This window comes from Hemibagrus wyckioides, linkage group LG14, assembly GCF_019097595.1.
Source record: "Hemibagrus wyckioides isolate EC202008001 linkage group LG14, SWU_Hwy_1.0, whole genome shotgun sequence".
NCBI lineage: Eukaryota > Metazoa > Chordata > Actinopteri > Siluriformes > Bagridae > Hemibagrus > Hemibagrus wyckioides.
In genome coordinates this window covers 23,330,400-23,350,685 of record NC_080723.1, presented here as the reverse complement: position 1 = coordinate 23,350,685, position 20,286 = coordinate 23,330,400, and the positions used below count along the sequence as shown (strand labels likewise).

The window sequence follows — 20,286 nt, the reverse complement described above, 5'->3', positions numbered from 1 at the left end:
AGAGAACAGTTTCTGTACTGAATAACAGGTTTTGTTATTTTTTTCAAGCTAAAAACAGCTTGTTGTTAGCGCTTGCTCCTAGGTTATACTGTTCATATTCATTTATAATACATTATTAGCTTTGTTTTTGACCAAAATTTCTAAGTGAGCTAGCTAACTGAGTAATGTCAAACTGGGCATCATCCTTGATGTTGTTTCCGAAAACAGAGCAGATGATGTGATTCATTTATATTTAATTAATTAATTAATGTATTTATAAAAGTATAAATGTAATATTTAAAAGTCTGTTATATGTATTTATTATATATATATATATATATATATATATATATATATATATATATATATATAAAATATGTTTGTCTGTTTGTGTTTGGTAATAAATAAATAAATTAATAAACAAATAAATAAATAAATAGAGATATTTCAAACAGGAAGTTGCTAACAGAAATTCCAGGAAGTCAGAGATTAAAATAAGAATACTATTTATTTCATATTGTTCATTTATATCTCTATAATGTAATACATTTACTGAATATACATACAGTAGTATTTATATTTATACATTTGGGTCAAAGCTACTGGGAAAATACTGCACTGTGATTGGCATACATAGATGATTGGTCACATGATCACAGCTCAGATCAGAGAAACACACACTCACACACACACACACACACACACACAGAAAATGTTTGCTAAACAATTAACAACAGTGCAATGGTATCATGAAACATAGCTGCCTGTGAGGACACACACACACACACACACACACACACACACAATGATCACATATATATGTTTGTATTATGTTTCTCTCAACATCTTTTCCTCTTTACTTTTCTCTCCCTCTCTCTCTCTCTATCATTCACACACACACACACACACACACACACACACACACTGAGGTACTAAGTACAGTAATGCATTCTGGGAATTAACACATTATGTTTAGTAGTTTCATTTTCCTAAATTCCAGACACTAAGCAGGGAAACAAACACGGACACGTGACCCAGATGTTCGCTCACCCCGCCTATCAGCAGAGAACTTTATTCTCTGTCCATTTCGTGTGTGTCCATGTGGATGACATCACCTGCCGAGTAGCGGAGTTTTAGTCGAACGCAGCACTCTCTCCTCTCTCAGCAAAGTCATGTGACCTTCTATGTGACCTCTGTCAGCCTGGAATATTCTAAAGCGGAATTCAATTACGGTCCATCACACTGGCAGCTCGTTTACCGAACAATTAGTGTCAACTCCATCGACAAACACAAACACAAAGAGGCTCAGCGGGACGTCTCGGGACAGGATGACATGGTGGACGAGGGTGACATGTAGAGGACGGGGAGAAGAGCAGGGGGGTGGGATGAAGTGCAGATAAATAAAATGGCCGTGAATGTCATGAGGTCCAGTCCGGAGGAAGTGACTTTTAAAGACTTTTACTTTATTTTTGATGAAGATTGATGAGAGAATAGCTCGGATATTTTACATGTAGATGATTTAACATGGCGGTCAGTAGCACGGACGCTCAAATGGAACATAAAGGAATACTCTTTTAGTATTTTAGTCCCTTTAAAAGTCACTGGGATGCCGATATATTATCTTTATATCTCTATATACTTCTCGCTATATAATTACTGTACATTTCTATATACATGCATACATTGTTTCCATCTGTTTAACACGAAAATCTTCACCTTACTCTGCGTTCTTCTTCTGATCCGTCATCTGATTCCGCTAAGAACTGCTGTTTTAGAAGATTATGAGCTCTAAGCTACATTCTGATCGGCCATTTAAAGCAGATGAATCTGACTGGCTGTTAGGATTTACACAATTAGCAAAACCCCAAATCTTGATCAGGGTTTGCTCCACTCTTTGAGCCATCAGGCGTTAAAATTTGGCTTGATTTAGATTGCGGATCTCCTCCAAGCTACATTCTGATTGGTTATTTAAAGCAGATGATTCTGATTGGTTTGATGCTACCATGTTGAGGAATATATTTTATTGGCCAGTAAGATATGACCTCGTCAGACATTCAAGAAAAGCATGTTATTGGTCAAATCTGATTGAGTTTCACTGATTCACTGAATGGTCAGTGGATGTAGTGAAGTGCTGAAAAACATGATCTGATTGGCTGTTAGGATTTACACAATTGGCACAAACCCAAATCTGATTGGTCAGGGTTTGAGCCACTCTTCTTGCCATCAGGTATTGACTCTAATCTCTAGATTAATCTAATTTGGCTTGATTTAGATCGTGGATCTCCACCAAGCTACATTCTGATTGGCCATTTAAAGCAGATGAATCAGATCTGGAGGCTACCATGTTGAGGAATATTTTAGTGGCCAGTGAGATACGACCTGGACAGACATTCAAGAAAAGCATGTTCTGATTGGGTTTAATCTGATTCACTGATTGGTCAGTGAAGAGCACTAATTGGTCAGTGAAGACTTATTTCTTATTTATTAGACTTATTTCAAGATTTAAACAATTAGCACAACCCCAAATCTGATTGGTCAGGGTTTGAGCCACTCTTCTGGCCATCGGGAGGTGAATCTAATCTTAAACCTGATCTAATTTTCTGGATCTCCTCCAAGCTGCAATCTGATTGGCCATTTAAAGATGATGAGCTCAGATGTAATGAGCCCTTTCTGCAGCCAAGAACCAGCCTGATTGGCTATTTTCTGACTGGTCAGTACACTATGATCTAATCGATTATTTGAAGTACTCGAGCCCGGCGACCAGCAGGAACTTCTCCAGAAAGAGCTCGGAGTCCAGCACAGCGATGTGAGCCGCTCGGCCGATTAGCGTGTTAGCAGTGTTGGGTAAGGCGTGGAACACGTTGTGACGGATCACACGACACTGTGGAGCGTCCATCAGCGGCCGAAGGAGGTTGTTTATCATCTCTGTGTACACCGGACCTAATGGAGGACAGACACACACACACACACAATCAATATAAATATTCTAAATAAATTACACTGAAGTCAAAGCTGGAAAAATCCAAGCATTCTATTAGTGGCGCACACACACACACACACACACACCTGTGCTCCTGTCCTTCAGAGCGTTCCTGCACATCTCGATGCGAGCTGAGTGAAAGGGGACGTACCGATCCTGAGGAGATGCTACCAACACGATGTTCTTAAAGAACTGCAATCCTGAAACACACCCACACAATCACACACACACACACATAGTTATTTATTTATGTATTTATGTATTTTGTGTGTGTGTGAGAGAGACAGTGAGAGAGAGAGAGAGAGAGAGAGAGAGAGAGAGAGAGAGTGCGTGCATGTGTTTGTGTGCATGTGTGTGTGTGTGTGTGTGTGTACCAGGTTTCTGGCTGAGTGTGTACAGGAAGGTCTGTCGGGGGTCTGTGTGATCTCTGAAGGTGAGCTGAAGCAGAGATCCAGACTTCTTCAGCTTCTGCATCAGCCACAGTCCTGAGACCAGAAGATGTAGATTTTCAGTTGAGAGAAATAAACACACACACACACGTACACACATACGCACGCACACACACACGTACACACAAACGCACACACACACACACACACACACACTACAATTGTTAAACCTTTAATGTGGAGCGTCTGCTGTACAAGTCTCTGTGAACTAGCTGTTGCTATGGAAACGATAACGTATTAGAGCGAGCACATTAAAATGAACCTGTGATTCTAGAAAATTCATCAACATCTTCAGACCAATTGTGATGGAATGATATAATAATACATAACGTGTGTGTGTGTGTGTACCTGTGCTAACCAGCGTGCTGTTGTTGAACAGCGTGCCGAGGTGAGGGCCGGACAGCGACAGGAAGGTGTGCAGTTTGCTGAGGTAGCAGCGGAACCGAGGCCTGGTCAACACCGAGCGAATGATCACGTTACCCAGAGAGTGACCGATGAAACTACACACACACACACACACACACACATTTTTTTAACACTCATAGATACGAAGCTCCAGAGCCCCAGAATAATGTACTTATATGAATATATTATTATTAATAATTAATTATAATGTATAATATATTAATACATTTATATTTATAATATTTATAAATATAGATTTTTGTTTTAATAATTATTTTTTTGTAATGTTATAATTTGTATTTATTTTTTTTATTTAGATTTTTATATATGTGTTTAAGATCTTTTATGATTGTGAATAGCTTTTGAGAAATAATTAAGATATATATATATATATATATATATATAAGCTCAAAATGTAAGACAGGAAGCAAAACCAAACTACGAAAAAAAATTCTGTCATATAATAAATCTATTCAGTTTCATCCATGATCTGTGTTTTCTGTGCAACAATGCCCCCTGGTGGTCAGACCACAGCAACACACATGTCTTATTGACAGTTATAAATCCGATTTCTGTAAAATTTTGATTCTGATTTCTACACTATGACAGAATCTACCAGATGAATCAAATTAAATAATAGAAAATTAAAAGAAAGACTACATTTAGTGTATGAAGTAAAATCTGCACCAACACTTTTCATCTCATTTCTAGTGCTGATATATATCTACTTTATACAGGTGTGAGTTTGGTACAGGTGTGAGTTTGGTACAGGTGTGTGTTTGGTACAGGTGTGTGTTTGGTACAGGTGTGTGTTTGGTACAGGTGTGAGTTTGGTACAGGTGTGAGTTTGGTACAGGTGTGTGTTTGGTACAGGTGTGTGTTTGGTACAGGTGTGTGTTTGGTACAGGTGTGAGTTTGGTACAGGTGTGAGTTTGGTACAGGTGTGTTTGGTACAGGTGTGTGTTTGGTACAGGTGTGTGTTTGGTAAAGGTATGTGTTTGATAAAGGTGTGAGTTTGGTACAGGTGTGTGTTTGGTAAAGGTATGTGTTTGGTACAGGTGTGTGTTTGGTAAAGGTATGTGTTTGGTACAGGTGTGTGTTTGATACAGGTGTGAGTTTGGTAAAGGTATGAGTTTGGTACAGATGTGTGTCTGGTAAAGGTGTGAGTTTGGTACAGGTGTGAGTTTGGTACAGGTGTGTGTTTGATACAGGTGTGTGTTTGGTAAAGGTATGAGTTTGGTACAGATGTGTGTCTGGTAAAGGTGTGAGTTTGGTACAGGTGTGAGTTTGGTACAGGTGTGTGTTTGATACAGGTGTGAGTTTGGTAAAGGTATGAGTTTGGTACAGATGTGTGTCTGGTAAAGGTGTGAGTTTGGTACAGGTGTGAGTTTGGTACAGGTGTGTGTTTGATACAGGTGTGAGTTTGGTAAAGGTATGAGTTTGGTACAGATGTGTGTCTGGTAAAGGTGTGAGTTTGGTACAGGTGTGAGTTTGGTAAAGGTATGAGTTTGGTACAGATGTGTGTCTGGTAAAGGTATGTGTTTGGTACAGGTGTGTGTTTGATACAGGTGTGAGTTTGGTAAAGGTATGAGTTTGGTACAGATGTGTGTCTGGTAAAGGTGTGAGTTTGGTACAGGTGTGAGTTTGGTACAGGTGTGAGTTTGGTACAGGTGTGTGTTTGGTAAAGGTATGTGTTTGGTGCAGGTGTGTGTTTGATACAGGTGTGAGTTTGGTAAAGGTATGAGTTTGGTACAGATGTGTGTTTGGTAAAGGTGTGAGTTTGGTACAGGTGTGTGTTTGGTACAGGTGTGTGTTTGGTAAAGGTATGAGTTTGGTAAAGGTCTGAGTTTGGTACAGGTATGTGTTTGGTACAAAAGTGTGTATTTGGTGCAGGTGTGAATTGTGCATGTGTTAGATCAGTGAAACCAGTGTGTGTGTGTGTGTGTGTGTGTGTGTGTGTGTGTGTGTGTGTGTGTGTGTGAAACACCTGATTCTTCCCACGGTGAGGTTGTAGAGCTGAATGTGCTGAATGATCTCGTCCAGCAGCCGATCTGTCATAGTGTCAAAATCTGCGAACGTGTCGGTCTGTGTGGAGAAAGAGCCAGTGTGTGTGTGTGTGTGTGTGTGTGAGAGAGAGAGAACGTGTTGAAGAACAAGAGCACTGAGTGTTTACTAAGTTCAGCTCATTCAACATGACACAGTTCCTTCATGACCCTATTTCCATATAATTATATTTATTGTAATAAATACAGTCTCTGAGCTACTTTTAAATATTTTATACTCAGCTATAACTTAAGTGATGTTTTTTAACTGAATGAAGAGTGTTTAGCTAGACAGGTCAGAACATTTACCATGCTTTGTTTCTATCCTCAGATTGTATAAAAGTGTCGGTCTTTGACTATAAACGGTCACAACCTGAATTAGAGTAAGCTTGTGATTTGTCAGGAGTGTGGATTATTGGTTACCTGATTGCGTTCAGACATGAGGAAGTCAAGCCTCGACCCTGGCAGGCCAAGTTCTATGAAGGTCTTCACTAGGCGCAGGTCTGCACTGTTACCTGAAATGAAGTTTACAAAAATGCCTTTATAAAAATATGGCTTTAGCTATCATTAATGGAATTTAGTTTTAGTCTGCTTTATACTGCAGAACTCAAATCGTTGGTGAAACCTATGTGAAAATTATCCCCAATTACAATTACCCCAGGAAAATCTACATGAACCACTGATGCCATTTGCTCTCTTCTGGGGCAACAAGGCAGGGTACCAGGCCAGTAAATCCTAGGATTGGGCACCACACTGAGGAAACATCTCTCTTACTTACACAGGCCCCTGAACTGCGACTATTACAAGGTTTTTCTTGGTTGCAGCAGTATAACTGCTGTAAGTGGTTAAGGCTCTGTGTAATTGGTCTGAGGATAGGGGTTCAAGCCTGAGCATTGCCAAACTTCAGCTGTTGGGGCTCCTTAACCCTCTCTGATCCAGGGGTACTGTATCATGGCTGAGCATGTGCTCTGACCCAAAGTTGGGATATGTGTAGAAATTTTATTGTTCTGAAATGTGTATGTGACAATAATAAAGGCTTGTTCTTTTTCTAAAGGTCCAAACTGATCTTTCTATGGTTCCCTATGGTACCATAACCTCCAGGTTGTCTTCAGTAAGAGAAAGGCCCAGGTCCTTCCTCCTCATCGACCCTATATGAGGGCTGTCAACTTTCTCCTGGGCGCTTCTCTGCCACTCTTTTCCCTTTCAGGTCAGGGGCAAAGAATAATGAAGGAGCAAATTCAGGAGTCATAGTCTCTAACGATCACTCAGCCCTTTACCTCATGAGCAGGGGTTTTACATTAGGTAAGATGGGGACCTTGATCCTTGCTTGGATTACTGAGGCTTCAACAAGATCATAATAAAAGACCACTATCACCTGCCTCTCATGAACACAGTTTTTGATTTGGCTCAGTAAGCAGGAAGACAGTATTCTTCCCCCCTATTGTCCACTGTGAGTACCTGGTGATGCCATTTGGAGGTTTAATAAAACAGCCATCTCCCAGTTATTTAAAGGTGAGTTTATAAAGACATTCATACTGATTGCAGGTATCACACAACCCTACTACAATTAGCAATATTCCTTATGGAATACATTTCAGATTAATTTTTCAGTAACCTATGTATAAAAGAACTCCCTGGTTAGAAAATGTTAGAGGCACATATCTGTTATGCATTTCTGTAGGATTAATCCAAAATCCAACAGGTACTTACCATCTAAGCCATGTACACACACTACCAGGTGGATTCCATCCTCAAACTCCTCTTCCTCCTCTTCAGGAGGGAAGTACGGATGATCAGATGCCAGGAGAGGAAGATCACTGTAAAGTGTAGCTCGGAATGCTAGCTTCCCCAGAAATGCCTCTTTAGCTTTAAAAAAACTTAAACAAAAAAAAACCACCAGTTATTGTGGTCACTCACTGGGCTGTCACTCATTTATTTGCATTTATACAATCTGTGTTATGACTTACTTTAGCATTCTCTCACTGATTTCCTGTTCAGGAAATATGGAGGAGGAAGAGGATGAGATGATTCCAAAAGATCCCAGTGGCTGATGGGTAATGGGAGAACTGGCCTGTCGGGCAGAGAGGCCACTGACAGATGGTGAGTCACGAAGCACAGAAGAAAAGGGAAGGCAGGTTGGTGCACAGGAAACAGACAAATTCACCACCTCCACCACTTTTTTATTCATAAATGCGAAGCCTGAACTTGGCACCTGATTGGTCCTGGCATGTCCATCCTTCCCCTTTTGCTCTCTTCCACTAACTGGAAGCTCCTTGAGGTCACTGGATTTACCGCTAGCTTGGCTGTCAACATTATGCCTGAGCTGGTTTTCATGATTTGTTGTGTCTAAGATATTCTCATGCTCACCATCCTCAAGCTCACTAAGATGAATGTCATGAAAGCTAATGGCATCACTGTGACTATCAGGATCATTACCAGTTCCTGTGTTTGACACATTGTGTTCACAACAATCAGTGTTACAAAGTCCACTGTTTTCATTAAGCAGACTGGAATCTCCATCAAGCAACACACCACTACAGTCTTTTACATCCTCATGATTACTTGCATCCTCAGGTGTTTCTTTTGCAAACTCATGAAAAAGTAATACTTCTGAAATGTTACTTATCAACCCATTATCCGTTTTGATATCTTCTGTCTTCTCCTCAAACAACTCCTGATTAGATATATCCTGTCTGTCAACTACTTTGCCACATTCTCCTTTTGTTGTTATCTGATTAGATGGCTCCAGGACAACCTTTCCTTGATTGGTTGGGTCCTGGTTAACATGGTCATTATTGTTGTCAGGGCTGCTGATCTGTGGAGCAGAAGCTGATTTGGTGAGTGTGTTGAGTTGCCTTTGCCGTTCTTCATCCTCATCTTCATAAGGCAGTGAACTGATAGAGCTTAGCGAGGCTTGGGTAGCACTGGGCAGGCTTCCATGGCTCTCAGTCTGAAGGCCTTCCAGGGAGTTTCGATGCACTCGCCGACGACAAAGGTGAACGGGGTCGCGACATCCAGCAACCCCGGATCGGATGTCCAAGGGCCAGGCCACGGAGCTGGGTTCACTTTCAATTCCAGAGTCAGAGATCACAGAGGAAGAACGCTTCATTATCTTCAACTTGCCCAGAAACCCAGCTCTTGGAGGTGTCTCAGGCAAGGGATGGTCCAGAGGCAGAATGTGTGGAGGTGTCATTGGTCGGTCTGTTGTAGAAGAATTAACTAATAATGTATCAGCACTTCCATCATTTTTTGCTTGGGTCAAAGCTGGTGATTCTGTACAAGTGTCCTTCAGAATAGTTTCTTCTTCCTTGCTGCCATGGGATTCAGAGATGGCTTGGATCTCTGAATCATTGTTTTGTGGATTTGCAGAAATATCAGAAATATCTGAGATAGTGAGATCACTAACTGTTAAGGTTTTTGACTGAATAAGTACCACGGCATCCCCCCTGTATGGGTCAGAATCATTAGGCGTGACCTTTATGTATTTCAAGCCAGTTCTGTCAGGATCTTGCTGAGACAGCTCCTTGGTGTTCTCACATTGTGGTCTGTCCAATTCTCTTATCTCGCTTTCCTGATGACTCTCAGCACTTGATTCAACTTTGGATTCGAACTCAGTTTCAGCTATGTCTATACATGTATTCCCATCTAAAGAACCAACTGGACTTTCCAATTCAACCATGTTCCCCTCTCTGTCAGTGACGAAGTCCGTCTTCCTTCCAATTAGTGCCATGTACGTGGGTAGGTCCATGAAGTCTTTAGAGGCAGGATCCTTGGTGCTTATTGCTGGTGATTGAGGTCTCCTCTCTAATGGGGACATGGATTGCTTTCCTGTATGATCAGAATCGGTAGCTTTCTGAGTGTTTGAGTCCATCTGGTTTGGCACATGTGGTTTATAATCTAAAGAAAAAAGAGAGAAATAAAAACAAATTAAAAGTTTAATTGGAGAAAATCAATTGAAAAGTAAATCTCTCTACAATTGAGTTCCTGAGGTAGCTGAACAGGCACTTTTTCCCAAAAATTTGCCATGCCTGTGCCAAATGTACACCTTGTACTGATTTTAAACCAGACCTTAATAAATACTTTTAAGTGCAACAATAAAGCCGTGCAAGGATCCAAGTGCACAGAGGGCAAATGTGAAACTGGGTAAGGGTTCAAAAACTAAAACAAGCCAATCAGTATAATTCCATACATCAGAGCAGAATGAAGCAGTCCAAAGTTATTGTAGAACCAGATTAGAGCCCACACATGTACAACACGGATGTCTTTCCAACAGGTTGCACTTTTAGCTTTACCTAAGCAGGGTTCATCCACGTATCTGTCCTCAAAGATGATTGGTAAGCTGTTCCAGTCACCATCAATATCGAGGCACTCGATTGGCAGAGGGGGCATAAGACTGAGATACTCTGAACTCCGCAAGTCCACGGCCGTCTGAGCGTGCTTACTGATACTGGAATAATGAAAGGACATTGGCTTGTATAAAAATAAAGATCTTCAAATTTGATAGTGTAAAAGATCATTAATCTCATGTCACAACCAATGCGTTATAAGGTGGAATATTTACAGGGCAAAGCATAATGAAGCTAAAGTGTACAATGTACACAATCAGCACTAGTGATATAAGATGTTTCTACATACTTAGCAATGTACAGGCATAAAAACATTTAGAAAGAAAAAAAAAAAACAATATTCTTGGTGCTCACAGATCCTCCTGAAAGGTGAGTGAAGACTCTTTGGGATGTTCAGTAAAGAAGTAGCCCTCTGAGAATCTCCTGACCTGCAGACAAAGTAATCCACATTTACAGCCATATTGAACACTCCACATGGGGCATTAATCTTTTGGAGTTTATTTACAACCTTTTATCTCACTCTTGTGGATTGGAAAAGGAACCTGGTTGGACATTTTATGTCTGGTAGTTATCTGAGAAGATACATTTTTATCTATCTAATAAAACCAGGAGTGCTCTGTATTTAGAAGCAGCTCATTTGGTAATCTAGTGCACAGTCTCATTGGCTTGAAAGCTGGTGCATCAATGCCATTGTCACGTTCCTCCATCCTCAGCTATACATTTCGCTATAACTGCTAATCCTCACACTTATCAAGGCTAGAATAATGACTTCTTATTCACGTTTCTTGGCTTCCTTTCAAAGATGGTCGTAAAACTATTTCACCGACTATTGGTTTTCACAAGGGTATTGTCTAAAACCATTAACTATTAAAATATCTTTCTGCTCCTTCTTCCTATTACAGCTCTATTTACTTTTATGGTCCATATAACATTTTTGTAATAAAGGTTACAAAAGGAGATCAGGGCTTCCCTCAAGATATTATAGTAGAGGGAGGAACCTCGCCAATAATGCAAATGGGTAGCTGGTGGAACTGCAGCATAAATCTGGATTAATGCTGTACTAAAATGTAGCACTAATGTCCACTTGTTTGAATAACTTGTTGCTGTAACATGTTTTGGTAAACTACATTGCCAAAAGTTTTGGGACACCCCTCCAAATCAATGAATTCAGGGGTTGGGCTCGGCCCCTTAGTTCCAGTGAAAGGAACCCTTAATGCTTCAGCTTCATACCAAGACATTTTGCACAATTTCATGCTCCCAAATTTGTGGGAACAGTTTGGGGATGACCCTTCCTGTTCCAACATGACTGTACACCAGTGCACAAAGCAAGGTCCATAAAGACATGAAGGCTGTGAGTTCAAATCCCAGGTTCACCAAGCTGCCAATGCTGGGCTCTTGAGCAAGGCTCTTAATTGCTCCGTTGTATAAAAAAAGAGATAAATTGTAAGTTGCACCTGATAAGGGCATCTACCAAAACGCCATAAAAGCAAGCTATTGACTGGAGTCTAAATAATATTATCTATAATCAATTTGCTGTTAGATGTCTTTTAGTGTAGCATTTTGGGCACTTTGGAAAAAAATAATCTTGGGGGAATGTAGCACTAAAATTTAAATTGTAAGTTTCAGTTCATTCATTGGTCAGAATACATAAGCAAAACAAAAAAAGTGTGTGTGGGAATAATAAAGCACATGAATCTGTCAGAATCTGAAAGTTATATAAATATCTACTTGAAATAATTTTACATTAATGTATCACTTTTGGTCCAAAATTTCAGAAAACAGGGCATTTCTGTACACATAGACTAAAACACACTGAAAAAACCCCACATCGTGTTCGATTCACGTCCCATAGTCGAGTTGATTCGGAGTTGGATCACTCTCTCGGCTGAATCTCAGATCAAGTTGTTTGGGTCTCAGAGAGATGGAAAATGGACCAGGGATCCATTCAATGGACTAAACACATTATACATGTCAAAGTAACCTTGAAATCTGCTTTGTATTTACTGACATTCCAACTGCAGTACAGATCTCTAAACTCAGCACTTCTCTTGATAATATCTCAAAGTATTTCTGAAGGTCAGTGGTACCAACCTCAATATCATGTGTAGTCAGTTATAAGCTGCTCAGTGGCTACAAATCACATTGTGGGTGTTTAGTAAAATTCCCACAAACCCTAGTGATCTTACTAATCTTAGTGTCCAGTGTCACCCAAAAGAGGATGAGGTTCCCTTCTGAGTCTAGTTCCTCTCAGGGTTTCTTCCTCATATCATCTCAGGGAGTTTTTCCTCACCACAGTCACCTCAGGCTTCTCATTATTTTAGGGATAAATAGTAACTTAACTTTAAACTTTATAATTCTTTTCTGTTTCAATACTTCTGTAAAGTTGCTTTGAGACAATGTCCATTGTTAAAAGTGCTATACAAATAAACTGAATTGAACTGAATTGAATTCACACTCTTGATGCCACACCCTCCACACATCATTGGCTACAAGCAGTTTTTCTAAGATGTTGAGAGAATTAGGTGTTTGACTCACCCTGAGCTTGTGGTGCTCCTGGGCGAGGTAGCTGCGGACCTGTGGATTTGGAACAGCTGCCTCTACAAACTGTGCCCAAAGAGATGCAAGTCTGGCACACAGCTGAGCCAGATCACGAGAGATCTTCTCAGCAACCTTCTCATGACCGCTCTGTGACTGCAGAGACAGAGAAGGAACAGAAAATTCAAGACTAATTTATGATATATATCATAAAGCCACTAATTATTTTACATTTTCTCCCATTATACTGGAGCAACATGAGAAATTATCATCTGCAATAGACAACTGATGCTGTCTCAATTTCAGTTCAATTTCACTATTATTATCTGATCAGGATGAAAACAAACATGCTAACTAGCCTAAGTTGTTCTAGGACCATGTAATATTTGATACATGAAATATGATATGATGTGCTAATCAAAGATAGATTACTGGAAATATATTTGTGTGTAATGAATTACTGCAGAGTTACTGTTACCCCCCGAAAGTTGATTCTTTTTCTACCCAAACATATCCCTGAGTGTTTAATCCCTCTTATCGTATCGTAATTATATTGTTCCCTGCTGGTCCAGAAACAGGATCCTGTGCTCTCACTGCCTCAGCCCAGGTCCGATTCCCAGGCAGGGAACCAACCACTGAACCTCAACTCTCAGTGCAGGTCCCAAGCCTGGATAAAGAAGCCTTTATTATTATCACCACACATACATTGCAGCAGAGTGGAATTCTTTTCCCCGCAAATCCCAGCTGAGGAAGTTGGGATCAGAGTGCAGGGGAAGCTATGATACAGCACCCCTGGAGCAGAGACGGTTAAGGGCCTTGTTCATTTGTCCAACAGTGGCAGCTTGGCAGTGCAGGGGCTTGAACCCCAACCTTTACCACTGCCCCAAATAAATAAATAATAAAATGATTAAATGGGAGGGCTGCATCAGGAAGGGCATCTTGTGTAAAACCTGTACCAGATTAAATAAAGATAGAAAACTCAAAAAATGAAAAACTCAGGTGATTAAGGCTCTGGGTCATTGATCAGGGTTCAAGCCCCAGCACCACCAAGCTACCACCGTTGGGCCCTTGAACAAGGCCCCCAACCCACCCTGCTCCAGGGGCACTGCATCATGGCTGACCCTGCTCTCTGCCCCCAACCACCAAGAATGGAATATGCAAAGAAAGAATTTCACAGTGCAGTAACGTATATGCGACAAATAAAGACAACTTAACTTAACAAAACACAGCTTGTCAAGAGGATGGGGGATGTGTTGGCAGCTTGGTGGACCTGGAATTTGAACTCACAACCTTCCAATCAGTATTCCAACACTTTAACCAGCTCACCAGTAGTGTTGGACTACTTACTGGAAGGTTTTGAGCTCACTGGTAAAAGTGTTCGAAGAGTTCGAATCCCAGGTCCTCCAAGCTGCCACTGCTGGGCCCCTGAGCAAGGCCTTAACCCTCAGTTGCTCAGCCATATAAAATGTAAGTCGTTCTAGATAAGGCTGTCTGCCAAATGAAGAAACTGTATAGAGGTGTAAACTCCTCGGTCCTGAATATACAGCTTTACCCCAGGTTATTACAAAGCACTGATACTGGAGAATCCTTCCTTACATGTTAAACATATAATTACCCAAAACTTCACCATATCAACAATAACATATGTTTTTAACGTTATGTGTATAGAATATCCGTCGTACACATCCCTGAGAATGAGCTGTTCTTATAGAAATGATAACGTATTAGAACGAGTTATAGAAACACCTTCTGACCAGTCGAATCCAGAATTCGACTGGGGTGGAGTAAATAAACTGATAGAACTGAAAAATACCTTTCACTTAAAGCCTGAGGTTCTTGCTGTCATTAAATAACAATGTCAATATTTTAGCTCAGTATGATTCCATATAAAGCTACACCGACTGTATGAAGTGCAATAGAGTGAGAAAGCGAAGGATCTCAGAAAACAGATCTAAGTCCATGCTAGAAGCCTGGATCTCTCTGAGGAGCTGAACTGCATTTACTGCTACAATCTCTGTTTGTTTAAAGAGGAGCATCTGATACATGACTCGTGTGGTTTGTAAGCATGATTTTTGATGCAGTTCCCAATCTGATGAAGGACAGTGAGTTTTCTGAACCTGTAACTCCATGGTGAGCTTGTTCAGCGTTTCCTCAACCGGCAGCTCCTCTGTGGGAAAAAAAAGACAAAAATAATCTTGACATATATCAAGCCCTGATACTGACCATTTATAATAATAATGAGTATTTTATAATGAATAATTAATGCCTGAGAAAGAGAGAGATAAAAGGATAAAGGATAAAGATGTTGTATCTTTTATTGCTTATCCGGTAAGACATAAATCTTTTTATGTAGCTTAAAGTGTCATTTTGAGCGTAGTATAAATGTTGTGTGAATGTTGTAAGTGTACCTATTTCACAACGCTGCATTTCAGGATTGTCCTTCATCAGCACTGTATAGGAGAAGCTCAGGCCTGTATAGGCAGCCAGCAGGAGGCGACAGAGAGTCCTGTGCCACGTATAAGCTCGCTGCAGGCAGTTCTCTGATGCCACGTAAAAACTGCCCTGTACACACACACACACACACACACAGAAAGACTGAAGGTCAGGTTTTACTGTCTCCTGGTAAATTTCTGCCCTGTCATTTCCTTCAGGACAGAACAGAGCAGCTTTTAATAAAAATCTCAAACGAATATCTTCAGAGGAAGTGTAACACAGCAGGAATGCACAGCTTTAGTGAGACTGCTGATTGGCCAAACCTGAGTTTTTCCTGCTATAAAGAATCATTTTACACAACAGCAGCAGGCAGTAGCCAGAAAACACAAAAAAATATGAGATTTAATGCATTTACTTACTTCCTACGCACCAAGATCTTAAACAGAAATGAATAAAAGTGTGAAGAGTTTAGCGTGGAGTTACCAGCTGGTTGATTAATAGCTAGACACGTTAGCATCGCACCTCAAAAATACAAGCTTCACACAATAAATAAATCTTGACTGATGGCTTACACAACATCCGTTTACTCTCACACACACACATCTGAATCATCTGTCTGACAGTTTTCTGGGTAGAAGCCCAGAGCAATCAAGCCCCACACACACACACACACACACGAAGAGAGATTCTCATCTGATATGTCAGTTGTGTGTTGTCTTATGATTGATTGTCTTCTTGCCTATTTATTCGTGTTGCTTAGGCTATTTTCAGAAACTTTTACCGAATGCTGTCGTCTTTTTTAGAAAGTCTGACAGTTTCTAAGATATTTTCTTTTCACCATATCGACCATTATGGTGTGTTTAACTCTGTTAAATAGTTAAATTATACTCATAATGGTGATAATAGTAAGTTATACACATCAAGTGTTATTAATTATCCTTTTTACAGCATTGTATTTAGGAAATTAGCCACTTTGTGAAGTTTTGCTAACACTTTTCACTGGTAAATAATGCAGCATGTGATCTCATCATTGCTAAGTCACCTCTTCACGAAGTCATTAGCAAAATCAGTTTAGACTTTTATAACCGTCTCTCTCTCTCTCTCTCTCTCTCTCTCTGTTTGTCTCTCTCTTTATCTCTCTTTCTGTGCTGCTAGCCCAGCAGCTGTGAGCACACTGGCTGTAGCCTGAAGCTCGATAATTACAAGAAGATCAAACGTAGAGGAGCGCACTAAACTCAGCAAGCTCACAGCAGTTAAAAGAAGGAACGTGTGTGAGCGTGAGTGGACGTGGCACTCCCTTTTAGTGTGACCTCCAGACATCCTGGTGACAGGAACAACACACAAATATACACACCAAGCTATTGTCACAGGGTAAACACTATAACACACGTGGATATCTAATACCAGGTGTGTGAATGTGTTGCTGAAACATGGCAGATGGAGAAAAGCTGAAGCCTGGGCCAGCTGTAATTACAGCACAGTTCAGCAAAAATGTTTTATGAGACAATGGGAGAGTAAATGAAGTGCATATGTTTCTGTTTGTCTGTTCGAATCTGTCCTGGACACCTCTGTTACCGCAGTACAGTGATGACATCCGAATTAGTTCACGGCGTCTACTGCACTTAGCAGCATGAGCGTGGATTAAAGTGTGTTAAAATGAAGCGTGTGTGTCTTTGCTGCTGATGGTGGTGATAATGCTAGGGCTAGGTTTAAAGATCTGATGCTGGGATTAGGGTTTAGGTCTTCGATCTTGTCCAGAAGAGCTACACCAGCCCTTTGTGAATAAGCCTGAGGTCTTCCAGTTTAAGGGTTTAGCTCTTGGTTTCGGGGCTGAGTGTGTAGGACTGTTTATGGATTATGGTTGGGGTTGATTGTTTAAAGCTAGGATTAAAATATAAACGTTTGGGGTTAGGATTAAAGTTAGGGTTCGAGGATTAGGGCTAAGATTAGGCTTACGTTTAGTGTTAAGGTCCTGTGCAGATTTAAGGGTTTGCACTTGGGTTATCTTAAAGGATCTAGGGTTGATTAGTTATGTTATGAGTTTAGGGTTGGGGTTATGGTCAGGGCTATGGTTATGCATGGAAAGGTTTAGGGTTGTGTGTGGTTTAAAGGTTTAAGGTTGTGTGTGGTTTAAAGGTTTAGGGTTGTGTGTGGTTTAAAGGTTTAGGGTTGTGTGTGGTTTAAAGGTTTAAGGTTGTGTGTGGTTTAAAGGTTTAGGGTTGTGTGTGGTTTAAAGGTTTAGGGTTGTGTGTGGTTTAAAGGTTTAGGGTTGTGTGTGGTTTAAAGGTTTAAGGTTGTGTGTGGTTTAAAGGTTTAGGGTTGTGTGTGGTTTAAAGGTTTAGGGTTGTGTGTGGTTTAAAGGTTTAGGGTTGTGTGTGGTTTAAAGGTTTAAGGTTGTGTGTGGTTTAAAGGTTTAAGGTTGTGTGTGGTTTAAAGGTTTAGGGTTGTGTGTGGTTTAAAGGTTTAAGGTTGTGTGTGGTTTAAAGGTTTAAGGTTGTGTGTGGTTTAAAGGTTTAAGGTTGTGTGTGGTTTAAAGGTTTAGGGTTGTGTGTGGTTTAAAGGTTTAAGGTTGTGTGTGGTTTAAAGGTTTAAGGTTGTGTGTGGTTTAAAGGTTTAGGGTTGTGTGTGGTTTAAAGGTTTAAGGTTGTGTGTGGTTTAAAGGTTTAAGGTTGTGTGTGGTTTAAAGGTTTAAGGTTGTGTGTGGTTTAAAGGTTTAAGGTTGTGTGTGGTTTAAAGGTTTAAGGTTGTGTGTGGTTTAAAGGTTTAGAGTTGTGTGTGGTTTAAAGGTTTAGAGTTGTGTGTGGTTTAAAGGTTTAGAGTTGTGTGTGGTTTAAAGGTTTAGGGTTGTGTGTGGTTTAAAGGTTTAGAGTTGTGTGTGGTTTAAAGGTTTAGGGTTGTGTGTGGTTTAAAGGTTTAGGGTTGTGTGTGGTTTAAAGGTTTAGGGTTGTGTGTGGTTTAAAGGTTTAAGGTTGTGTGTGGTTTAAAGGTTTAAGGTTGTGTGTGGTTTAAAGGTTTAGGGTTGTGTGTGGTTTAAAGGTTTAGAGTTGTGTGTAGTTTATGGTTGTGTGTAGTTTATGGTTGTGTGTAGTTTAAAGGTTTATATGGGTTAAAGATATCAGAGTGTAAACAAATGTGTTGTGATTGTTGGAAATCTGGGTGTACAGACAATAGCAAAATGTGATCAAGAACCAAGAAAACATTTTTTTCCCCCAGAATAAATGACCTTCTGACTTTGTGTGTTCTCTTGTTTTTCGTCTTCTGCAGTCTTTGTAGCAGTGTGTAACTGTAGCACCTGAATTTCACAGTGTGTAGATGCTTACACACTCTTTATGCACATGAACTATTTCTATTTCTCTGTTTATAAACACATCATATGCTAGTCTCAGCTTCTCTCATATTTCTATTTTATTACATAAACGTAATATTTTATATGAGACTGCAGTCCGATGTGCACTGGGATGAGTTGAGTTTCTCCTCCAGTAGGGGGTGCTGTTACTGGACTGAATCTTATTATTCCTTTACCTCCACAGTATACTCTACAGCAGACCTGTTTCTGGCAGAGTGTGTAGTTTCAGGCTCTAAGCTTGTTGTTTGTAAACCTTCATGTTTTCAGAGACACATCAGTGCTGGTAGGTCAGCATCTCTGTGCTTCTGAGAACATGTGTTTTTGCATGAGTATTTTGTAGTTGAGCTGTAAAGTGATAAAAACTTACACAACACTCTGTCATCAAACCTGAGCTAGCTCAGTAATTGCTAGTTGTGGCAGCAGAGCCACCTGCTGAGAGACTGCCAGAGTCCACACGCTCCATGCAATGTGCTTTTTCTCAGAGGATTGCTTAACACTGAGCTACTGTATCATCAACAATAAACATTTCTAAACAGCTTTTAGAAATACATTTATAATCTCAGGAACTCATGTTGTGCTGCTTTATAAGCTCCACTCTTCTCTACTGCGATGGCTTTCTACATAACTCATTCTTCAAGAGCATCAGTGAGATCAGATGTTGGGATGCCCAGGACACTCAAGTTCCAGTTCATCCCAAAGGTGTTGAGTAACAGTGAAGCATCATTTTATTGAGATGATGGCAACGGTGATGGCATCATTTTATTGAGATGCCTTTTTATCAGCAGAGGTGGAGGAACTGACCAGTGTTGAGGGCAAGATGGATGGAGCCAAAGTCCCACTAATCCTGATCCAGACTGTAAGGGGCGGAGCTTCAGCTTCCAACAGAACTAAACCAGTATTTTGAGGCGTGGCTTTTGGGATTTGTGTAAATTCATTCAGCTACATGAGTGAGATCAGACTCTGAAGTTGGCATATTGGTGAAGCTCCAGTTCACGCCAAAGGTGTTCAGTCAGACTCAGGGCTCTGTGCAGGACCCTCGAGATCTTCCACCTTCTCCAGCCTTCACCTCCACACCATGTCTTCATGGAGCTCAGGGGCTTTGTCATGCAGGAACAAAGTGTGTAGTTCCAGTGAAGAGAATTTGTAAAGCTACAGCACACAGAGAAGTTCTATATTAACTGTGTGCTTCAGGCTATGTAGTAAGAGTTTGAGGAAGACGAACATATGGGTGTGATAATCAGGGGTGCACATACTTTTGGCCATTGTGTGTATCTGGTGATAAAAAAAAGTTAAAAGGAAATAAACATGTGCAGTGGGTTTAATTTGGGTTCTCTAACCTTCTGAAAACATGCCAAGATTGATCAGCTACACCGTGTGTGTGTGTGTGTGTGTGTGTGTGTGTGTGTGTGTGTGCACGGTCTCCTAAGATGGACGAGTGTCTCATTCAGAGTCTATTCATGTCTTATGCACCAGTATTCCCAGGATATTCTCCACATCCATGGCAACTTTGACCAGTGACTGCAAGTGAGCAAGAGAGTAAAAAAAGAAGCAGCAACAACAAATAAAAGTGAAGAAAAGCGTCTTACTCATAGGCAGCAACTCTTACACACACTGACGCATACTTTACACCTCACTGTGTGTGTGTGTGTGTTATAAAGGGAAAGAGATGGAGAGAAAATAAGCTAGAGAGATGGATAGAGTGAGATACGCATGGAGAGATGGAAAGATGCTTGCTCTGTGGGTTTCTCCTGCAGCTATGAGATCGTTAAAG

At 40.5% G+C, this 20,286-nt stretch overlaps 1 protein-coding gene across 2 annotated transcripts in view; it reads right to left on the bottom strand.

Annotated features, from left to right (window-relative positions):
• Window positions 1–468: 468 nt before the first annotated feature.
• fam135b (family with sequence similarity 135 member B) overlaps window positions 469–20,286 on the bottom strand; it is a 73,858-nt gene continuing 54,040 nt past the window's right edge. For both annotated transcript variants that reach the window (XM_058408590.1, XM_058408588.1), the window contains 13 exons: window positions 15,145–15,298; window positions 14,854–14,903; window positions 12,737–12,892; window positions 10,556–10,629; window positions 10,148–10,302; window positions 7,823–9,752; window positions 7,566–7,732; window positions 6,279–6,370; window positions 5,801–5,898; window positions 3,757–3,908; window positions 3,334–3,444; window positions 3,046–3,159; window positions 469–2,919 (listed from right to left, as the gene is read on the bottom strand). In XM_058408590.1, the coding sequence (XP_058264573.1) occupies window positions 2,714–2,919; window positions 3,046–3,159; window positions 3,334–3,444; window positions 3,757–3,908; window positions 5,801–5,898; window positions 6,279–6,370; window positions 7,566–7,732; window positions 7,823–9,752; window positions 10,148–10,302; window positions 10,556–10,629; window positions 12,737–12,892; window positions 14,854–14,903; window positions 15,145–15,298 (3,459 nt within the window). In that variant the 3' untranslated portion in view covers window positions 469–2,713. The remainder of the gene's footprint in view (window positions 2,920–3,045; window positions 3,160–3,333; window positions 3,445–3,756; window positions 3,909–5,800; window positions 5,899–6,278; window positions 6,371–7,565; window positions 7,733–7,822; window positions 9,753–10,147; window positions 10,303–10,555; window positions 10,630–12,736; window positions 12,893–14,853; window positions 14,904–15,144; window positions 15,299–20,286) is intronic.